The sequence below is a fragment of the Parus major genome, chromosome 15, assembly GCF_001522545.3.
Source record: "Parus major isolate Abel chromosome 15, Parus_major1.1, whole genome shotgun sequence".
NCBI classification, from domain to species: Eukaryota; Metazoa; Chordata; class Aves; order Passeriformes; family Paridae; genus Parus; species Parus major.
Window position 1 is genome coordinate 11,454,545 of NC_031784.1, and position 20,703 is coordinate 11,475,247.

General features: G+C 42.5%; 1 protein-coding gene across 1 annotated transcript; it reads left to right on the top strand.

Annotated features, from left to right (window-relative positions):
* Window positions 1-1,605: 1,605 nt before the first annotated feature.
* Window positions 1,606-19,122, top strand: CRKL (CRK like proto-oncogene, adaptor protein). The gene is made up of 3 exons (XM_015643776.3): window positions 1,606-2,424; window positions 5,372-5,834; window positions 14,367-19,122. Exons 1-3 carry the CDS (start codon window positions 2,111-2,113, stop codon window positions 14,499-14,501), a joined length of 912 nt encoding a protein of 303 aa, XP_015499262.1. The 5' UTR covers window positions 1,606-2,110; the 3' UTR covers window positions 14,502-19,122.
* Window positions 19,123-20,703: the final 1,581 nt, after the last annotated feature.

Below are 20,703 nucleotides of genomic sequence, written 5' to 3' on the forward strand. Positions count from 1 at the left end.
GCACTTAAACCAGTAGGAATGGATCAGAGGTATAGCTACTGAGTAAGCTTTCCTAGTAATGGATGACATTTTTTTGCATAGATGTGAATTTTCATTCATCTCTGGGTCACTGTTTTGCTGTACATGACTAACAGCTGTTGTTTTCCACAGGAGATGGCTGTATGTCAGCAGCTGGTAAAATGATACCTGTACATGGATTCAGGGGCTGCTTTAAGATCCTTTCATCTTAATGATGAGACTTCTCCTGGATGGTTTTGTCTAAAACATGACACTGGAGAAATCTTCCATTTTAGGTGATTTGAACTCTGCTAAATGTCTGCAGAGACACAGCCCGTATGTTCCAATCCAGACACCTCAGTTGGCACTGATTGCCAACGCAGGATGAGGAACAAAGAGGAAAAAAATGACTGTGTAATGACTGAGCTTTTGGAAAAGGCAGAGCGTGAAAGAAAGACAGCAAAACTGGAATAACACTGCAGAACAGTCCAGAGTTAACCGCTTCAAGAGAGACATCTTAAATGTATTTCTCCATTTGAACTGGGTTTGTTTTTTGTTTTTTGGGTTTTTTTCAAGCACTGCTTCATTTCACTTTGCCAGCCCCGAAGCAAAATGAAAACCAAAAGCACAAATTAAACAATGTCACAAGACTGAGCTAAAATCACACCATTTAGAGGTTTCTAGCACGTCCAGGGAGCCAGTGCAGTTATTTTGTCGCGCCCTTGCCCGCTGCATTGGGACAGGCCGAGTGCCGCTGCCGGCCCCCCCCGGGACGTGAGTCACAGCTCGGTGCCTGTCTGGGCTCACGGCACAAACCTCCCTCTCAAATTCAAACAGCTCATCCGCACCATGTGCCAAGCGCTGCCCTCGAGCCCTGCTGAGTCTTTTCCGGGGCTTCCTTCCTCTTCAGCGGCTGCGACACCATCTTCCCTCCCGCCCGGGCCAGACGGGGCTCTGACCCCGTTATCTGGGAACAAGGCTACGAGGAGGCAGGAAACGGCCCCTTAGAGCACGTAGGAACTTATCTAGAGATCAGAGATGATTATCACAGCGAGCCGTTTTGTTCCTTAAAAGAAAATTAGTTAACTAGTAAAAAGCAGCAAAACCTCAGGGGAGGTGCTGTCTGTCTGCAAACCGCCCGAGGTCAGGGTGCTGGCACCCCTCAGATCCAGGAGCAGCGAGAGCGGCCCGAGGCAGTCCCGGGGCACCGCGGGGCAAAGCCTGGGGCTGGGCGGCACCGAGGAGGGAGAGAAGATGGAGGGTCCCCCTCAGATACCTTAAGGCCAAGGGCTGGGGAGTTTCTGGAGGGTGACCCGCGTCAAAGCGCGCCTGCAGCAGCAAGGGAGCCCTGCCGTGTGAAGGGATGCGGCAGGCGCGGGGTCACCCCCGCCTCACTCACCGCACCGACCGGGGGTGCGCCGGGGACGGCCTGAGTGACTCTCGCGGAGAAATGGGGAAGGGGCGGCTCTCGCGCTGCCCTGGACGCCAGGGCGGGACACCGGGGCACGAACCCCCCGCCTGCCTCCGCCCGGCCCCTGAGGCGGGCGCGGCCCCGCGCCGGCGCCATGGCGCGTGCGCGGGGCGGTGTCTCGGAGCGTTCGCGCGGCCCGGCGCCGCCGCCATTTTGGAGCTCGGCTCGGGAGGGGAGGAACCCGCGGGAGGACGCGGCGCCCGGCGCTTCTGCCTCCCCCGTCCCGCCCCGAGCCGGCTCCGCTCGCCGCTTTCTCGGGCCGCCTGTCTGTGTCAGCCGCCGCTGCTCTTCGTCACCCGCCTGGCCGGGCCCGCCGCAGGCCTGAGAGAGGCGGGAAGGATGCCCTGCACACCCCGCCGCTGAGGGAGACTCGGGGGCCCTGCGCGCCGCGTCTGGCCAGCCCCACCCCAGCCGCTCCTCGGCTCTTCGCCTCCAGCGGCACGGAGCTTCCTTCTCCCTTATTCCCCTTTCCCTGGGTTTCCTTTCTCCTGGACTAGGCACGAGCCGCTTCCCCCTCGCCCCCAGCCCGCTCCGCCTCCCAGGCCTCTCTGCCCAGGCCTCCTCCCGGTCTCTTCCTCCGCCTGGGCCTTCGGGCTCCTCACCTTCCTTCCTCCCTTTCCTTCCCCTTTCCCGCCCGGAGCCATGTCCTCCGCCGCTCGTTTCGATTCGTCGGACCGCTCCAGCTGGTACGTGGGGCCGGTGTCCCGGGCGGAGGCGCAGACGCGGCTGCAGGGGCAGCGGCACGGCATGTTCCTGGTGCGGGACTCGTCCACCTGCCCGGGGGACTACGTCCTCTCGGTGTCCGAGAACTCCCGCGTTTCCCACTACATCATCAACTCCCTGCCCAACCGCCGCTTTAAGATCGGCGACCAGGAGTTCGAGCACCTGCCCGCCCTGCTGGAGTTCTACAAGATCCACTACCTGGACACCACCACCCTCATCGAGCCCGCGCCCAGGTGAGTGCCCCCCGCCCCCGCCACACCCACCGCCACCTTTCCTCCGAGTGGAGCGAGGAGGTGAGACCTGTAAAGGTGTCATAGTCCAGCCGAGTAACTCTGGGAGCCTGGTACTGCATGTAGATGCTATGAATAAATACTAAGGAAACATTCGCTTCCAACACTGAGCCTTCATGACGCTCTGGATCTCGCTGACAATGAAAAGTGTTGCTCTTTCTGTCAAAGCCTCCACGGTCCCTGTGCTGACCTTGTGTGTAGAGGTACCATGTACCTCTACCACGGGCTATAATTGCCTTGAAAGAGGGTGTGGTCGCACGTCACCGTTTTTGTGTTACCCTTCTAGTATTGTCTCTCCGTTCCAAGGATGGATGAGAAGCTGGCTCACCAGTCTTCTCCGTGATTCAAGTACAGCCTCTGAGCTTAGTTTGCTGTCTACCCCTGCACCCACACTGATTACAATAGAACCGGCTTTTATGTGATTAGACCGCTTCACCCTGTTAACTCAGCATTAATACATTCTAGGGCAGCATTTCCCAAACTTCTAGAGTGGCATTTCTGCGCTAAAAAATGTGAAACGCTTATTTCTCATGGTTTGCTTATGGCACTGTTTATCTGCATATAGCATATACACTTCACTGAGAAATGCTGTTCTAGGAGGATGGGAAAATGTGACTTGGCTGTGAGCTCCTTCTTTGTCCTGGTCCCAGCATGGGACATACCTGCAACATGCATCAGTAAACTGCTTATGAAGAACCCTAGAACATATTCCTTACTTCTAATTAATAAAGCCTTTATCAGTGTCTTTTGTCAAAGCTTTTGGGATAGAATGAAATGAAATTAAATACGAGAAAAGTAGTGACATATTAAATAAATACGTCTAAATTGGTTCACTTCTGAATTCTGCATTTTAATGTCTTATGTTTTGCAGATTAGCAAGTTCTTAGGAGGGAAGAATAACTTTGAGGTTTATAATCACAGCTGAACCTGGGCATAGACCAGTACTTAATGACAGTCAGTCACTTGTCAAAGATTGACAATAGCTTGTTAGTTGAAAAACTTAAGTGTTCAAAAGTCATTCTGAAAAGCTGTCAAGTGATGGGCAGGATGTGACAGAAAGCACAACCTTCAGGAACTCTTGAAGCTGCTGGCAGCCTTTTGGGTAGTGATTGTGGCTAGAGAGATGGGTAGATAAAATAATTTTCACCATTGCAGGAATGCTTAAATGGAGCTGCCCAGTGTTATGTGCATGCTTAAACTTGTGGAGAGTTTGGAATAAAAAGTCTTATGCTGAAGCAATCTTTATGCTTATCTCTGTTCTCCAACCTGGATGCTCTTGAACCTTTCTGGATGCAAAAACTTGTTCTTAATCATTTATGTCCATGACTAACTTGGCTTTCTCAAAACACTTGAGTACTTACAGAACTACAAATGGGATCCACTAGGTATTTTTACTTAGCATGATTTTTGTTAAAACTCTTAGAAAAATCAAGTTGGTGGTTTTAAATTCTGTGCAAAGGAGACTTCCTGCTTCAAGAGAAGGATGAGAGGTAGCATTTCCAGATTATTTTTTTTATTTTTAGTTAATGGAGTAGGTTTAGAATAGGGGTGGCCAGGTATGTGCTTCAGATCTGTTATGCTAATTATTTCTCTGGCATTTTCTTGGGCACATTGCTCTCAGATGTTTGTGCTTCTGAAAGCTGTTCATTCTTCAATTTCATAAAGTACAGTCTGAAAGGTGGTTTCTGTGTAGAGTTCTATAGTACTTCTAGATCTTGGACATGACATCTTAAACTTTTAAAACAGTTGTAAATGGACCATTTTAAACTTTGTTTTGCATTTCTAGCAGGGAGCTCTGACCATCCTTGCTGATGTTCCTGAGCTCTTGCTTATGCAGAGCAATTTCTCCCTGAAGGGTTCTTTCTGTCCCCCTGCTTTGGCTGCAGCAGGGTTTCTGAAAGGTGGAATATCTTTCTCTTCAGGGCTTCTGGCATGTCTTGCAAAAATCACAGGGATTTGACTTACATCGTATTTTGCAGGTAGCAAAAGAGAATTGAAGTAGGCTAATGACATGCATTCTTGCTATCATAGCTTAGATAATAAGTATCTGCTGTGACCTATATCCATTAAGGTTTTTTTGACAGCTGCTTTGAATAAAATGTATAATATGATGAAAATAGTGAAAGCATTCTCATTTGATGGACAATCTTAATATATTATCACAGACAACAAAGTGACTGTATTTGACAAATGATTGACATAGTAATAAACAATTATGTAAATAAAGATAATATGGCTAATACGCAAAGGAATAGTTCTAGAAGGGTAGCTTTTTTTTTTTTTTCCCCTTAGTTCCTTCTTATCAGTGGATGCAAGTATTTCATACTGTCTTTATGAAGATGTCATACCATCTTACTTTTGTTCCCTTTTTCCCCTACGGTGCTTCAAGTCTAGCATTTACTTACTGGATTCTTTAGAAGTGGATGCTGAAGTTAAAATAAAATTATTTGGATGACTTTGAAGATGGCGGAGGACTCTTGGAGAGATACACAGCTACATTTTTATGTGCTGTCCTTCCACCTGAATCACCCAAATAGTCTTAATTTGGTTTTCTGTATCATTACTCTCATAACTTAAGCTATAGAACTTGACTCTAAGATTTTGACAACAATTCAGAACAGGTGGATGAAGATGTTACATTATTTTTCCCAGTTTTCTGCATCCCATGATAGATTATTTTGGGTTTCTGGAGAAGCTGATTTGGGTATTTAAGTAATTATTTGAGAGTGTGAGTTACTCATGAAATGCCTTACAGTGCTACCAAGCCAATAATTATGTTACAAATCCAAGTAAGTAACTCTTCTCTAATTGATGTTCCTACTGCAAATCTGCTACTTACCTTGTTACTGGAAATACAAACCAATAGCTATTACTTTTACCAAATCTTCAGGTATCCAAGTCCACCAATGGGATCTGGATCTGCCCCTGCCATGTCCACTGCAGAAGAAAATGTGGAATATGTTCGGACTCTCTATGACTTTCCTGGCAACGATGCCGAGGATCTTCCATTTAAAAAGGGCGAGATACTGGTAATTGTAGAGAAGCCAGAAGAACAGTGGTGGAGTGCCAGAAACAAGGATGGTCGGATTGGGATGATTCCTGTTCCTTATGTAGAAAAGCTAGTCAGATCTTCTGTTGGGAAGCATGGAAACAGGAATTCCAACAGTTATGGTATTCCAGAACCTGCCCATGCTTATGCTCAGCCTCAAACCGCAACTCCCCTGCCCTCAGTATCCAGCACACCTGGAGCAGTGATCAATCCTCTGCCATCCACACAGAATGGACCAGTCTATGCCAAAGCTGTCCAAAAGAGAGTACCCTGTGCTTATGACAAGACTGCACTGGCATTAGAGGTAAGTTTTTCCTCCAGTCCCAGAGTTTTCAATTGCCTTGTAAAAGAAGAAACTAAAAATTGTTATGGTGAAGTTGGTGTAGGTGACTTCATATGGAGTCTGCTTACTTGTGTTGAGGGACTGAGAAGTTAGGTTATGTTCTGAAGAAACATCCACAAGAATTGCTTCATCTATACCACTTCCTTTGAGAAAAGTGACCTAGTAAGTAACTTTAGGACCTGTATTTTCCCTCCCTTCTTGCTTGTTCAACTGCAAATGTTACAAGAGTAGCAGTGTACACATGCTGAAGAAGTGCTAATGAGAGGATGGCTTTGCTTCTCCACCTAATCTTGGGGAAGGAAAGAGGTATTTCATTAATCATTGTAGAGTTCCAGGCTAAGAACTGACCATGGCATCCTCCAGAGAAAGGTAAAGATTGCTGGTTGATACATTTAGTGTTTCTGATCATCAGCTGTGAGATGCACTTGAAGATCTTGTGCTGAGAGCCGAAATCTTGGCAGAATATATCAGAAATACTCTAGTCCCTTTTACTTTGGTTTTCAGAAGTGGAGTTTGAGTAACCTTAACACCTAAACTGGGGGTGATGAATGTAATCTCTCAAGTGCTGCAAGTTCCTATGCTTGCTATTGCATTTTTAATTTTATTAGAGAAATCTTGTAAAACTTTTAATCATTATTCTGTAAGTAGTAAAGAATTTATATCATACTTATAGTTTAACAGGAATAATTGACTGGAAGATGTTTTTTAAAGCTATATCCAGAAGACTAAGTTTGTTACTTTTACATTTACATGATACTGAAGGCTAATTAACCTGTAATTCAAAAATGTCTCACCTGGAAGAAGTGAAATTTGAACATGCTGCAGTACTTCCAGGAACAAATGCAAGCAAACAAGCATAGGAAGCAACAACATTTTAGCAAATAAAATAATGGTTTTTTAAATACTTTTGAACTTTTCCTGGTTTTGCTCAGTTACTTTGCAAATTAAAGTTGTTACTTATGGCTGATACTTCTGGTGAAATTTAGAAGGTTATATTTGTGACTTCCCATTATTCAGAGTGCTCACCCTAATTGTTTTACTCCTGTATCTCTAAGACTTCTACAGGTGGTTACTCTTATAGGGTTAAAAGTTAAATATGAATCACTGGAATTTCTTTGTCTTGTAAGATCTAGTAGCTTGTTATTTGTGAACAGTATGTGAAAATTATCATAGAACAAAGTGTAAATTCACTGCCAACTGCACTGTACAGAAGATTCCTGCCAAAACTACTCATGCTTCTGAAAGCAAGGCAAGGCAAGTGATTGATTTTGTTATGTTATCAATGTGTCTTGGAATTACTTCAGGGAACTTGCATTGCTGCAGAGTAGCAGAACCACTTGGAAGGTTGGTCCTTACATACAGACTTTCCTGACTTGCCCTTTAAGTGACCTAGTTAACCCCATCAGTTTAGCTACTCTGGGATACCAGTAGGTTTAATTCTCTGGCCAACAAATAGGTTTGGCTTGGTTTGAACCTTCAAATTACTAAACTTTTGTTTGAGAGATTCATCCTTTAATCACTTACTGCCTCATGTTTTTGTGTATCTCAACACTGGCTTATGTTATCTTCCCATGCAATCTGTTTCTTTGCAAGTGTACCTCATCCACACTGTGGCTTCTCAAGAGGCTTCAGAAGCAGAATTCTGGCAACTGTTCTACATTTTCATTGAAATCAGCAATTGCAGCTTCTCCATGTCTATCCATGCATAGGCAACTTCATTATAGCAGTATTTTTTTTGTCACATAGGCTAATCTTAAAAAAATCATTCAGCTTCTTTTCATGATTTTCCTTTAGTTTGCCAAACACCTGCAGGACTCTGATAAAGTATTTAATCCCAGCTCTACACATTACTAAATAAACTGAACCATTTGAAATTTCTCTTTTTTAAGAACACTGAGAGTAGGGTTAAACAAAACACAGTTTATGGGACTGTTTTGGGGAAAAAAGTTAATGATGTTCTTTCATAAAAATATTATTTGACAGTTCTCCACCTCAGTATAGTTGTAACCTAAATGACAGTTCAGCTTGTACAGGTAGAACACCTTGTGAGTGTAATTACATGGCTGCTGATTGTGCCATCTCATTTAAACTGATAAAGCAATATGAAAGCAAAATATCTGTTTTCTGGCTGTAGCCTTGTGTGGTCAGGACACAGACAGTGCTTAAAAGGAAGAGAATAGCATCTGGAGTAAATAAAGCCATGGCACAGTAATCTGCTCAACTTCCTTTCAAGTGGAGCAATGTCATTCTTCTTGCTTCAGCTTGAAAATGGGACAAGCTCCCTGCCTGCAAGTCCCGTGTTTCTGCTGTACACTGTTGTTTACAGAACCTGACAGAATTTTTCTTTAAAAAAAGGTAGAAGTTTATAGCCTGTTACAGAGAAGTTTGTTTTGTAAGCAAGTTTGTTGTTGTTGTTGTTTGGTTGGGGTTTTTTTAATTTCTTACGTGAAAAATATAAGTGACCAAGTGACTATTCTACAGAAAATCTGAAACAAGGTCTGATTGTTTGGATAAAGATGAAGGGTTCAACTGATGAATTTACAAGTGTGACAATTTAAGAGAAGCTACAATTTTATTTCTGTAGGATGCTAGTCAATAGGGCGTTTATTTTTGCTGGGCTAAATTTATTTAGCATTATATAGAATCACAGAATGGTTTGGGTTGGAAGGGACCTTAGAGCTCATTTCATTCCACCCCCTGCCATGGGCAGGGAAACCTTCCACTATCTCAGGTTGCTCCAAGCCACATCCAACCTGTCCTTGGACACTTCCAGGGATGGGGATTTCACAAACTCTCTGGGTAACAGGATTGGTGTTACTAAAGTTACTGATGTGTGAGTGTTGACTCGATCCTGTTGTGTTACATACTCCACTGTTACTCTCTAAAATGAAAGATTAAATTTTAATCTGTTTAGAGGTTAAAATGGTAGTTGTAAGTATGGACACTATCTCAAAGCTTGCAGCTGGTGGTACATGTAACTCTGTGCATCTCCCTGCACAAGGGAACAGTTAGTAAAGCCTACAATAAATTATATGTATTTCTAAGGTTTACATATGCTCTTGTCTGTTGAGTTACTTTGGCAGATCAGATGTAATGTTTTTAATGAACATTCTCTAGATTGAAGTCTGTTGCTTCTCTCTACAACTAACTTCAGCACTGATATGTGTAGAATTTTATGGATACTGCATTAAAGCAACCCAAACCACTAAGCAAGCAAGCAAGCTACAAAATATAAATAAAAACCACCAAACCAAACACCTAACCGAAAAGCCAGGTCTGTTTCTGTACTTGTGCACTTGTAGCCAAGAAGCTATTTCCTTCCTTTCTGGTGCTGTGGAGGAAGGGGTACAAAGGACAGGGTTTCAGTGCCCTGTGCTTATTGGCACCAAAACTCTGCACCACAGGGTTATGCCTTGCTATTCTTCACTCCTGCTGAATGCTGTGGGAAAACTGGGAGGGCAGTCCCATGTTCTGAGGATTTACACCTTAGGAAGGTGATGGATTTGATAAGAGCAGAGATTCTGTGGCACTGTTACTGTGATACAGAGCAGCAAGGTCTACCTGAAAGTTTCCCAGCCTTTAAAAACTTGTAGTAATTCTATGGCCAGTCTGTTAGCAAGTGTGCTAATGAAGCCTTGTTTCAAACTGGCAAGCTCTAACCAGGACATGAACAACAAATTCTATGTTCACTTATAAAATTGAATTAAATAGGGTAAAGAACCAGACAATGGGAGACCAGCAGCAGCCACCAGATTTATACCTGTTGTTTTTAAAAAATGATTCTGCACTACATCACCAATGCTCTAATCAGTATCACAGTTAATTTTGAAGGCAGCAGTGGTTCTAGAGTTCATCTCCAGACTTAATTTGACAGTGTCAAAAATTTGACAGGAATCAAAGATTTATTTTTTCTTTTTAAACAAGAGTTACAGTATATTTTTTAAAAAGTTTTTATACTACTGTTGCCTTTTTATAGACTCTTGCCAGCATTATAGTGTTAAATAGTTTATCTTTTTGTGATGTAGCAATTACAGATGTGTATGTTTGCTATTACAGAGTTAACCTGTCACTGAAATGTTTTGGTGAGATAAATTTCTGTCCACCGTAATTATATAACTGACTTACAATATTTCTCCTGAGCTTGTTACAATTAGGTTACAGTTAACTTTTTCCCTCTTCAAAGCAAAGTTGAGACAAGTAGGCCAAAATGTGCTAGCAGTAGAACTTTCTTAATTAGGAAATTAGGCTACTTCTTTCAGTAGACAACAAGCATTGTGTTTTTCTTAAGGCAAGGAAACTTAGCCTCGCTGTGTTAAACATTAAAATGCATTTAATCACAAAGTCTGGATTTTAAGCAAAGTATTGATCCTATATTTGTGTAGTGTGAATTGTTGATCAGGGAGCTTTAGTTACTGTAACTGTTGAACTGAAACTGAACTCTCCAAATTCTGTAGGGTCACAACAGTGGCTTCATCTGAAGGAGACAGGCTACCACCATGTAATTGAAAAGCAGCCCTTTTTTGATGCTGCAACATACTCTGACAATTTTCCTGGCTCTTGGTGAAATGTAAAGTTCCTTTGTTTTAATCTGTGTCTAGGTGAGGCCAGATTAATGGCATCTAGCACTTCCACATTTCTGTGTTGCCCTTGAACCTCCTTTCATGCCTCAAGAACGGATGAAGCTTTTCCTCTGAACTATTTGATTCTCTGGGTTGGGCACCAACTGTGTTCTGGCCCAGAACATCAGTAATGAAGGATAATTAAGCTGTTCTTTTAGCCTGGTGCTTTCTTGGAACTTCCAGTACATCCAGCACCGGCTCCTTCAGTGTCCTTTTGTCCTGTTAGCAGAGTGGCTGAACCCTGCCTCTCTTTTGGGGACAAGGGGGTATCTGGTATTTTCACATGCAGTGTTGGATCTTGTCTGTTCTTCTCCAGACAGGCAGCCGGCCTGAACAACTGGTTTGGTTTTGGTATTAGTGTTACCAAAGGAGGTGAGCTGTGACACTAATTAGGATAATGACTGCAATTCAACACCCTGTAGCTTCCAGAGAGCAGTGTTTTCTATAGCACTGACCCAGCGGGCTAAAATGATTTAGAATTTTAATGCATTTTTATCTCCTTAAACTTATATTACAGAACTTTATTAACATACAATTGCTGGAATATCTGTAAAACTCATTGAATTGGTTGACTAAAATGGCTTGCAGGAAACATTTGCAGAGTATGAATCAGCTTCAAATGGAAGACAGGTATAGAAGAGTCTAGAGTGAATGAAGTAACCTTTCTGACTGGCATGTTCCACAGCTTGGATTTCCCCAGGGCTTTGAATTCATGCTCTAACAAGGACATAATGAAAGATGTGATCTAAAATACATTTTGATTTTTATCATTTGGGTGTAACTAAATAGCTGCATTTCAGAAGTATTACTCATTTCAGCAGTGATACTTCATTCCAGCAGTGCTGCTTCACAACAATTGACTTATCTGAGATGCTGAGTCTAAGGAAGTGTTCTCCTCATCTATAGATAAGGGCTATTAGCTGTCCACAGTCATACAGGAAGTTTGTGGAAGAGATGAGAATAGAACCAGGTCTCCTGACTCTGTCCTGTGCCTAATCATAAGACAGTTCTTCTGACTGGCTTAAAACCTTCTCTGAAAAAAACTGTGTTAAATAAATCATTTTAGTGGGGGATTGCACCTCAGCTGACCATGTTATAGATGCTTTAAAAGGCATTTATGCTTTTTCTTGGGGAAAAAATACACTGAGAGATGAGTTGACCAGATTTTTCTAGACATTTTTGAAATAAAAGTCTTTAAGATAATATCCATGAGTTAGTATAGCATGAAATCAGGGTTCCTGTGCCAAAAATCTTATTTCAACATGCTGCTTAATTTAGTCTTCTCAGGGAAACTACATTTTTGAAATAATTCAGCACAAGAGAATATTACGCAGTTTTCATTTAAAAAAAAGCACCTTCCCAAAAATAGTAGAAAATTATTGCAAATTAATTTACTATTCCAGTGATTCTCAGCATATAGGAGTCTGTTTTGAGTAGCTTTTGTCTCTCTGTAGTGGCTGATGCTGGTGTGCAGCAGCTTTGCCCACCTAGCAGCATAAAGGACATTTTACATCATAAATCTACAGGGCAGTTTGTTGCAGTGCAATAGGAGACCTATTTTAAATATTGTTTTCACTCAGCTGAAGCAGCATTTCTAAACCTATTCACATTGTGAAGTCTTTCAGAACTAAGTTGAAGAATATCTGTTCTAGAGCTTCAGAATGAATAATGGATTGATCTCTATGAACAGAATTGCATTGTCAGACTCTCAGTAAATGCAGGTCCATGTTTTTGATTCATAAGATTATTTTTAAGATTAAAGGGTTTTAGAGTGGGTTTGATTTACAGTGTAGTGAAAATGCAGCTCATTAAACCGTTGTGATGTTGGCTGCATCTTTCTCAGGTTGGGTCTAGAATTTGGAACTTAGATCTGTCTTCAAGGGTTATTTAAATGTAGCAATGTAACACTGAGTATTTATAGATGTTATCAGCCTTTTCCTAAAGAGACATTTGCTACGTTCCTGTTTAGGTCATCTTGTTACTATTTAAAGCTTTCTCAAGTGAGAAGTCTGACAAATTGTGCTTTTTAGCAAATATACAATTAGAACAGGCTGCAGCAGGCCCTGGAGAGATGAGGAGCAGTCAGATGAATTCTGTGTGTACATGCAGAGTTTAACTGCTTAATTCTGGCTTGATATTTGAGTTTAGGAACAGCAGATATAAAAATGTCCATTTAAGAAAGTAATATGGCCTCAGATATATCCTCAGAACTTAAGGGACTTCCAAGGGTTTTCTCCTCTCTCCAAAGCACAAGATTACAATTGTTCCAAGTGAGAGTGTCAGATGTGGGGGGCAGACAGGACACAGACAACCAAAGTAGTGGAGAAAAGGTAGGGAAGGCAGAACAACACCTAAAGCTGAAATCTTTGAGAACAGTTTCAAAGTTCAACAAATTTTATTTTACAAGACAACACTGAGTGACTGACTGCCAATGAGTTTGTTATAGTATCTTCAGCCTCGCTTAAGGGTTCTTGCTTCTGTGTGATCTTCACAAATGTCTGTTACAGTAGTGGTAACTGGTTAATGGGCTTCAATTCATCTAAGTGTCATCCACATCATTTAAACTCAGGGCTTTCTTTAACATAAAATATACAGATCTCACCTCAAAAGTTTAAGGATGTTGGCCAAGGGCCTATCTGCATGTGCTCTGAATTTTAATACTCTTTAGAAAATATAGACAAATTGCTTTACATCCTGTATCAATGTCTATTTTTTCCTTAAATAAGATTAAAGCTTGTTTCCTTTGAATTTCACAGCAGTGGTTTGATAACTGAAACTCAATTACAAAGAGCTTGGACTTAGTTTGGGAAAGAAACTTAGAAACTGTTGGGCATTGGTCATAGGCTGGTTCTCCTTTTTGTGAAATTAGTTTTTAGCTGCTAATGTCACTTTTCTAATATTTACTGTAGTTACCACATAGAGTCAAATAAGTAAACAGGAAGGGAGGGGGAAAGTTAGAGAGCTGCTGTAACAGACCACGTGTTCAGGTCTCCAGAAGCAGCTCAGTGAAAATGAGTATTTAGCTTGTCTTAATGCTTCTTGTCAATTTGGATATTTCCCTTTGTAAATTATCCTAGTCCAGATTAAATACAGGTGTTGAACTGTAAGAGTATAATTTATCATCATTTGGGCTGTTGTTTCTAGCTTGATCATAGTTTAAACTTCTCTCATTTTTCACTGCCAGATAGGAAGAGAATAGTTATGGTAGGAAAGGCCTGGCATGTCATCATTCAAATGCTTTAACAGGAAGTAGACATGAAAACTACAAATAAAGCTAGAATCTACATCTACTACTAAAAAAAAAATAAAAAATTAAATAAGTGGGATTGCTTTTCCTCATTTAGGAAGTGTACCATTATTTTAGAAATTACAGAAGGTTCTTAGACTGTGATCATCAAAATTAGAGCTTCAAGTTATGGTTTCTTTGCCTTAGGAATCTCTCTTTGAAAAACTACATTTCTTCTAAGTCAGCTGCTGCTAAAACCAGTCCCAGTACCGTGTTCTTTTGAAAGCATGTTGTGACTCATCACTGATGGTAGCTTTACTGATGTGAATTTGTATCTAAGCTAAAGCTACTGTTGCATGAAGCTGTAAGCTCTCCTATAAAAAGAGGTGTAGTTCTGTAATCTTTATAAATATATGCATACTTAAGAGTGTCAGAAAGAGTGCGGATGACATTATTATGTTTAGCAACAAAGTGTTGGTATTGCATTTCAGTAAAAGTAACTTTTCCACTGAACCTTCTGCCAAGAAGAGGGCAGGAATCCTTTCCCTATGATGGGCTTGTTTGTGCTGTTCTTCATTTCATCTATGTTTGTATCAGAGGTGAGAATCCCATGTGTGACAAGGGGTTTCTTTGTTTCTAATTCCACAGGTTGGAGATATTGTGAAGGTTACGAGGATGAATATAAACGGTCAGTGGGAAGGAGAAGTCAACGGTCGAAAAGGGCTCTTCCCTTTCACGCATGTCAAAATATTTGACCCTCAAAACCCAGATGAGAACGAATGACTCCCTCTGCCCAATTTACACTGCTGCTTCATTTTCCTGGCTATCATTAGCATTGTTTGAGGTGGGATGATGACTTAATGGCACATTGCTAGCATTGCCCATTTTCCAGCTTGCTGCAGTTTGACAGTTCTTTTAATATACATTTGGAATACATACAACTGAAGTCACTGCCTGACCTTCAGACCATAGTTGTGTCATCCAGAATTTAGTTTCACTTCTAAAACTTTATTGGGCCTTAAGCTGGAGAAGACTGAACCAGAATATAGCAGAGAGGTATTGGAAAAATAACTTTTCCTGTTGAGACTTCTGTGGACTTTTTCTGGTTTGCTCAGTAGGAAGAGCCCTAATCTTAGATCAAACGTGCAACTTGTGCATTACTGTCCAACAAAAAGCAACAACAAAAATGCAATTTTAGGACTGAAGAAAATTTAGTTTTGAAATTACCTGTCTTAAGGTAGTACATATAAAATGATGGTTTCTTTAAAGGACAATAATTGGAGCTTATGTATTCTAAGCAGTTGTATTAGACACTGCTCTTTTCTGTTAACTCCTAAGCTTGTTGTTGACCTTCCTGAAACAGTGTGTGTTAAATGCAAATAACCATTGATTGAGCTGCATTGAAGCTGAGGCATTTATTTATAAGGAAACCTAGGAGGGGTTGATACTTGTAACTTGGTTTTGACATATTTAATGCATTTCTGTTGATTTTTGCAAGCACTAACTGTAGAAAGTGAGCTTTAAGGGGAAACACTTTGGCCTGGTCTACATACAGCTCTTCTGCAGTGTTGAAAGTGTAGTTTTACTAGTACAGAAGTGCTTGTCATCAAGCTGTTACTTGGCAGACAGATCAGATTGCCATGAGGAGAGGTAGGAATGGGACAGAAGAACTTGGTAAACACCGATAAAATCCTCTTATTTAAACATTTAAAGACCTTTTATATCCATTTCTCTGCAGGCTCCCTGCTCTCTCCAAAGTTTCCTAGCTATGCCAGCCCCAGCTCATCAAAAGCTCCTTTTCAAACACAGTACCTTTTTACCAGGGTGTCTGTATTGCTGTGCTTTTCTTCCAGAGCTGCTTTCATCTTCTTTTTCCCCTTCCTTCTTTTGCCTCTCTCGTATCCTAAGTCCTCTGCATGCTGACATCTTTTTATTTTTCCCCTTCCTAAGGCATTGGCTCTGGTTTATATACGACCCAGGTCCCTCCCCCTGCCAGCATTCTCTAGAAAATGGTTAATTGGAGTCAGCTGCCTGGGTTCCCCCATGTGATAATTCTGGGGTTGGAGGAGGCCACAGGGGTGTCTGTTATTAGTGTAGCTCCTTGTCTCTTTGTGTACCTGAGCTCTCCTGCTGGGACAGTTGTGCAGCAGGAGCTCCTGGCTGCAGCTGGTGCGTGCGGGTGCTCAGCCTGAGCCTGGGTGCAGGATCTGAAAGCGCAGGCACAGTGGAATCCTGGGCCACCTTCTTCAAATGGGTGTTGTAGGTGAACTGGAATGCTCTTTGCAAAATGATGGAACACTGAATTAACAGAATACATGTCTGCAAAGATACAGCTACAAAACCTCCCTTTTCAGACAGCCTGGTTAAGGCAGATGTGCAGTGTGGAAGCTGGCAGGAAAACAGCAGCTCCCATTTTTCAACTTTGGAAGGCTGTTGGTTGTAGCAAAACGAGAAACTTCAAACACCTGCAGAATGTCATCAGATCTTACAAATGTCTAGTGATATAAACATTGTCTTAAGTTCCAGCATGTTTTCTTGTTGATTTGTGTTGCTTGATCCTAATAAAAGCACGTTGTTGGTAGTTCCTGTGGGAGTGCCATGAGATCCTTAGCACTGAAGAACTGCAGAAATGGCATTCACAAACAGACATTCAGAATGCCAAGTTTTAAAGAAGTCTCTCTGTTCATCTATTAACTGTTTTCTGTAGTATTGATCAAGTGGCTGACAGTCTGGAAGTTCTTGTAGAGCATTTTACTACCAAATTAACTGTGAAGTAGAGTAGCATTGACTGAAGTGTTTGGTGCTGTAATTCTTGACAATAGGCATTGACATTTTGTCTTGCAAAGAAAAGCTATGCAGTTCTCTTAACTAAAGAAGGTCATGCTTTTCCTGTGCCCCAACAATACCTGCACGTTTACTACACAGATTGTACTACTGAAAGTCATCTTCTGAATACAAACTGCACTAAACTCAGTCTGCTGCAGAGAAATCTTATTTCAGGCCTGACCTAGTTACAGGCAGCTCTTCAGAAGACTGATTGTAGAATTCTTCCTTTGCGTGATAAATAAATACTGTGAGATTTGAGAGCTTGAACATAACTTTTAATCTGATTTTTTTTCACTGAAATAAACATCTTGACTCATCCCCTCATTGAATAAGGTGTACACTCTGAACACAAATACTGTTTTAGGTTTAATTATGTTCCAATACTGCAGAAAAGCAAAGTATTTTACCTTCAAAACTATGCAAAAATTGTGTGTATTGGTATCTGATGCAAAGACAAGAATTCTTGAATTTCTGTGAACCTGGTTTTAGGCCATGAATGAACAGTGTTTCTCCAAGTAGCAGCGGTGTGGTTCCGGTATGTAAAATGTGGTTTCAATGTAGCATACTGACCAGCCTAAGCTGATTGTAACCTTGCTTCAAAATGTGTCTTGGCTATTTTACTATGAGACAAGTATTTTCATATAAAGACTGCATTGGATCAGTGTGTGTTTCTCTTTGAAGGACTCTGGGTTCTCGATCGCTTGTCGCTCGCTTACACATGTGCTGTTGTTTTATGAAACCTCTTAAATCTGAGTGATAATCTATCAGTGTAAATGTTCTTGGGCGTGTAAGGTAACCTTGATATGAAGCATGAGAGCCTACAAGTGATGGCTTCAATCTATGCACCATTAAAGTTGTCCTTGCTTTGGAACTAGGAGCTGGTGTAATGACCTGGTGCCACAGTAGTCAACTATCACGAAAGGCTTGGCTTCCTCCTGCTGTGTACATGTGTATATAGACATTGAAGCCTCTGACCAGTCTGAAAGTTTAAATGAAAACTGTTTTAATCAGTGTCCATCACTGGATAAGCGCTTATTTAATTCATGATTGTTTACAAATTGGGAAAGAATAAACAGAAAGGGAATATCCTGTTTGGGTTGAGGCTCTGAAGAGCCTGAGCATTATTTTTGTAAAGGGAAAAACAGCATTCTTTGTGCCATTTCATGTGCCTGTAAAGTAATTTTTTATATTGTATTAACATCCTGGGAATGAGTGGGCTGCCTTTGTTTTCTAGTCCAGTTTTCAAGCATTTTCCTCAATACCTGCATTTGAAAAGTGAGACCTGCCTAAAAGACTGCCTTTTGGGACCAGTGAAAGCGTTCCTGTATAGTTGTCATTTTCTGTTTATTTGTGTTAAAATGTATTTTGGGACAAGGATACAATTATTGCAGTGGGAAAGGTGGCCTTGTATTTGAGACAGTCTTCACTGTGTAAACTTTTAAACACAATATGTAATTTAAAGACCATGATCTTCAGGCAATAATATTAAGTGTAAGCTTTTAAAATTTATTTTGGGGATCATAGCTTGTTTTATTTTTTGTGCTATAAGATTAACAGTATTAAATGAATTATATTCTTAGAATATACGGAGTGTCTTTTCTTAAGATTAGTGCCTTTTTAATTTCTTACTCCACTTAATTCATAGAACTGGTCCCAACATCAAGCCACTGTGTTTTTTTCCCCAATGCCCTGTTTGTACAGTCTAAATAAAACTTGCCTCAACTTACAGTATTATTTGTCGTCTTTAGTCTGAAAACCTTGAGGATAACAGCAGAATGTTTAAGCCTTTACTCTGTCCTTACAATGGCCTGTGGGTGAACAGAGTGTGCCAACTGAAGTTTTCCAGAATCAAAGGAAGAATTAAGCAGCAGAAAATGCTGTTGCCAGGCTGAATGATACTCTCCTGTTCCATCCTGGTGCCTCTTCTCAGACAATGCTGCTGGGCTCTGGAGGTTCACATGAAACAGATGCATCTCTGGTGATACCGATTACCACAGTCTCCTCTACCCTGCTGCCCGACACGTCCGTGCTCTTCCTGCTCTTCCACCACTGTATTTATTGTGCTCTTTGGCCCAGGCTTTTAAAGGTCTCTGGAAACCGTGACCTTGGTTTACTGTGATGCCCTTGACTGTGCTTGTAAGAATGACTGGTTTATGCAATGGTTTGAATTTCATTTATTATTGGTTGAGTAACTAAGGTGTGACCTGTGCAGGCACTGGAGAGCAGGGACCGCAGCTCTGGCCCCTGCCGTGAGGTGCTGGTGCAACACATCAGAACCGTCTGTGTTTTGAAGTCAGAACCCACATCCTGGTCATCCTCTGTCTTTTAGTCAATCCAAATCAATGGTAACTTAACTAAAGGGTTTTTTTCAGTTAAATCATTAACAAGGTGTTGATACTTGAGCTGATGCTGTATGGGAGGAAAACTTGAGAAGAACATCAGCCACTCAGCTGCTGCAAAGGAGAAGCCTACAAAGCTTGTATTGGTTCCCTGGACTCTGTAGGTATGGTGACAGCCTCGTGTTTGTCTTCTCTGGAGTACAGATTTCCATGTGATGTTAATAAACATTCATAGCCAACTCTGCATAGTGTCTTATCATCAAATAGTCACAATTGTCAAGTTATGTTTTGGAGAAAACCAGTTGTGTTTTAAAGATGAGAATAGGTCAGATACATTCACTGGGCTTGGTAATCCTGCTTCAGGCTAAAAGGCAGAAAGTAAAAGGTAACAAGAAGCAAGCAGTAACTCAGGGTGGGTGTATTTGTCTTACCTGCATTCAGGCTTCCACCAGTGCAGATCTGAAGTAGTTCAGTTACTTCAGTCCAACAACAGGCAGCACAAGCCTCCATTTTTCAGTGCAAGCTGGGATCAGCTGCATTCATCAGTTTGTCACTTAAAAGATTTACTTAAAAGGTTTTATTTCTAAAGCAGTGTGATGACAGACATCCTTTTAGACATGCCCAGAGGTGTGTCTGTTGGAGCTTACACCAGCAGGAAATACAGCTAAATGCACCAAATAAACTACAGCCACAGCAGAACAGTTCCATTTCTCCATGATTCTCCATAGTGTGGACTGTACACAGATGAAAGCTCCTGAGGTCCACACTCACCTCGGAGCAACCGTACTGATTCCTGTCCCCCATATTGTCCCCTCTGCCTTTGTTCTAGAGGACAGGTCAGCTGCTCCTGTAGCAGCTGTTGATCGAGCAGTCACAGCTGAGCAGGGAAAGGTGAAGCAGTTCCAGTTTCAGGAACCCTCCGTCCCCCGAGCTGCGAACTGGCGGTCGCTGTTCAAACAGCCGAGTCCCACTGCAGAAGGGCCGCGTATCCCGGCGGGAAGGAAACGCTCCCAGCTGTCCCAGAGTGAGCCTCCTGCTCCGAATGCAAGCCCTGAGAGCTTGCCAGAGCCCCAGCGGCTCCGATTGTTGTGACTCACTAACGCCGAGTGTTGTGAGCCCGGCCTGAGTCAGGCGGTCCGCGCACCGCTCCAGCTGCCCGCCCTCCCCGGGAGCAGCTGGGAACCCCCAGCGCCCCCCCGGGACTCAGCCCCTCCAGACTGGCACAACCTTGGGAGCTGAAAGCTGAGCTACCCCTGCTCTGGGGTGTGACGGTGCTCACCGGGGACTGGCAGCCCCTCGGTGCAGCCTCACCTGCGGAAGATCCGTCCCACTGCTGCCGAGGCAGGCGGGGGAGCGAGAGGCGACGGGGAATTAACGCAGTGCTCCCCTCAGTTAACCTTCCCAGCACCTGCTTGCTTCATTCCAGGCATTTTGTAACTAGAACCCTCCCTGCACGAGTTATTAGTCTAACCCGCCGCTGGCACACCAGACAATTGGGATCAGAGCTAAATCTGGGGTATCCACAGGGAACTGGCTCCTGCTTCGTACGTCCTGGCTGGTCCAACAAGGGCAGCTGAAAGTCAGCGCTGAGAAATCCATTACTAGCATTTGGTCTAGAAATTTATCACTAAAGCTGAAGTTAAAGTGTGGATCCCAAGGGATGGTTAATCCCCCACCACTGCAGATTCCCAGTCTGTGCTATCCAGTGAATCCTCTCCAGACCCTCAGGCACGAGCAGCTCTCGCTGGGCTGTCAGGGGGAAGCAAGGGTAGAAGGGCATTGCTGGACATGCTGCTTTGCCTTCCCCCAGCTGCCCAAAA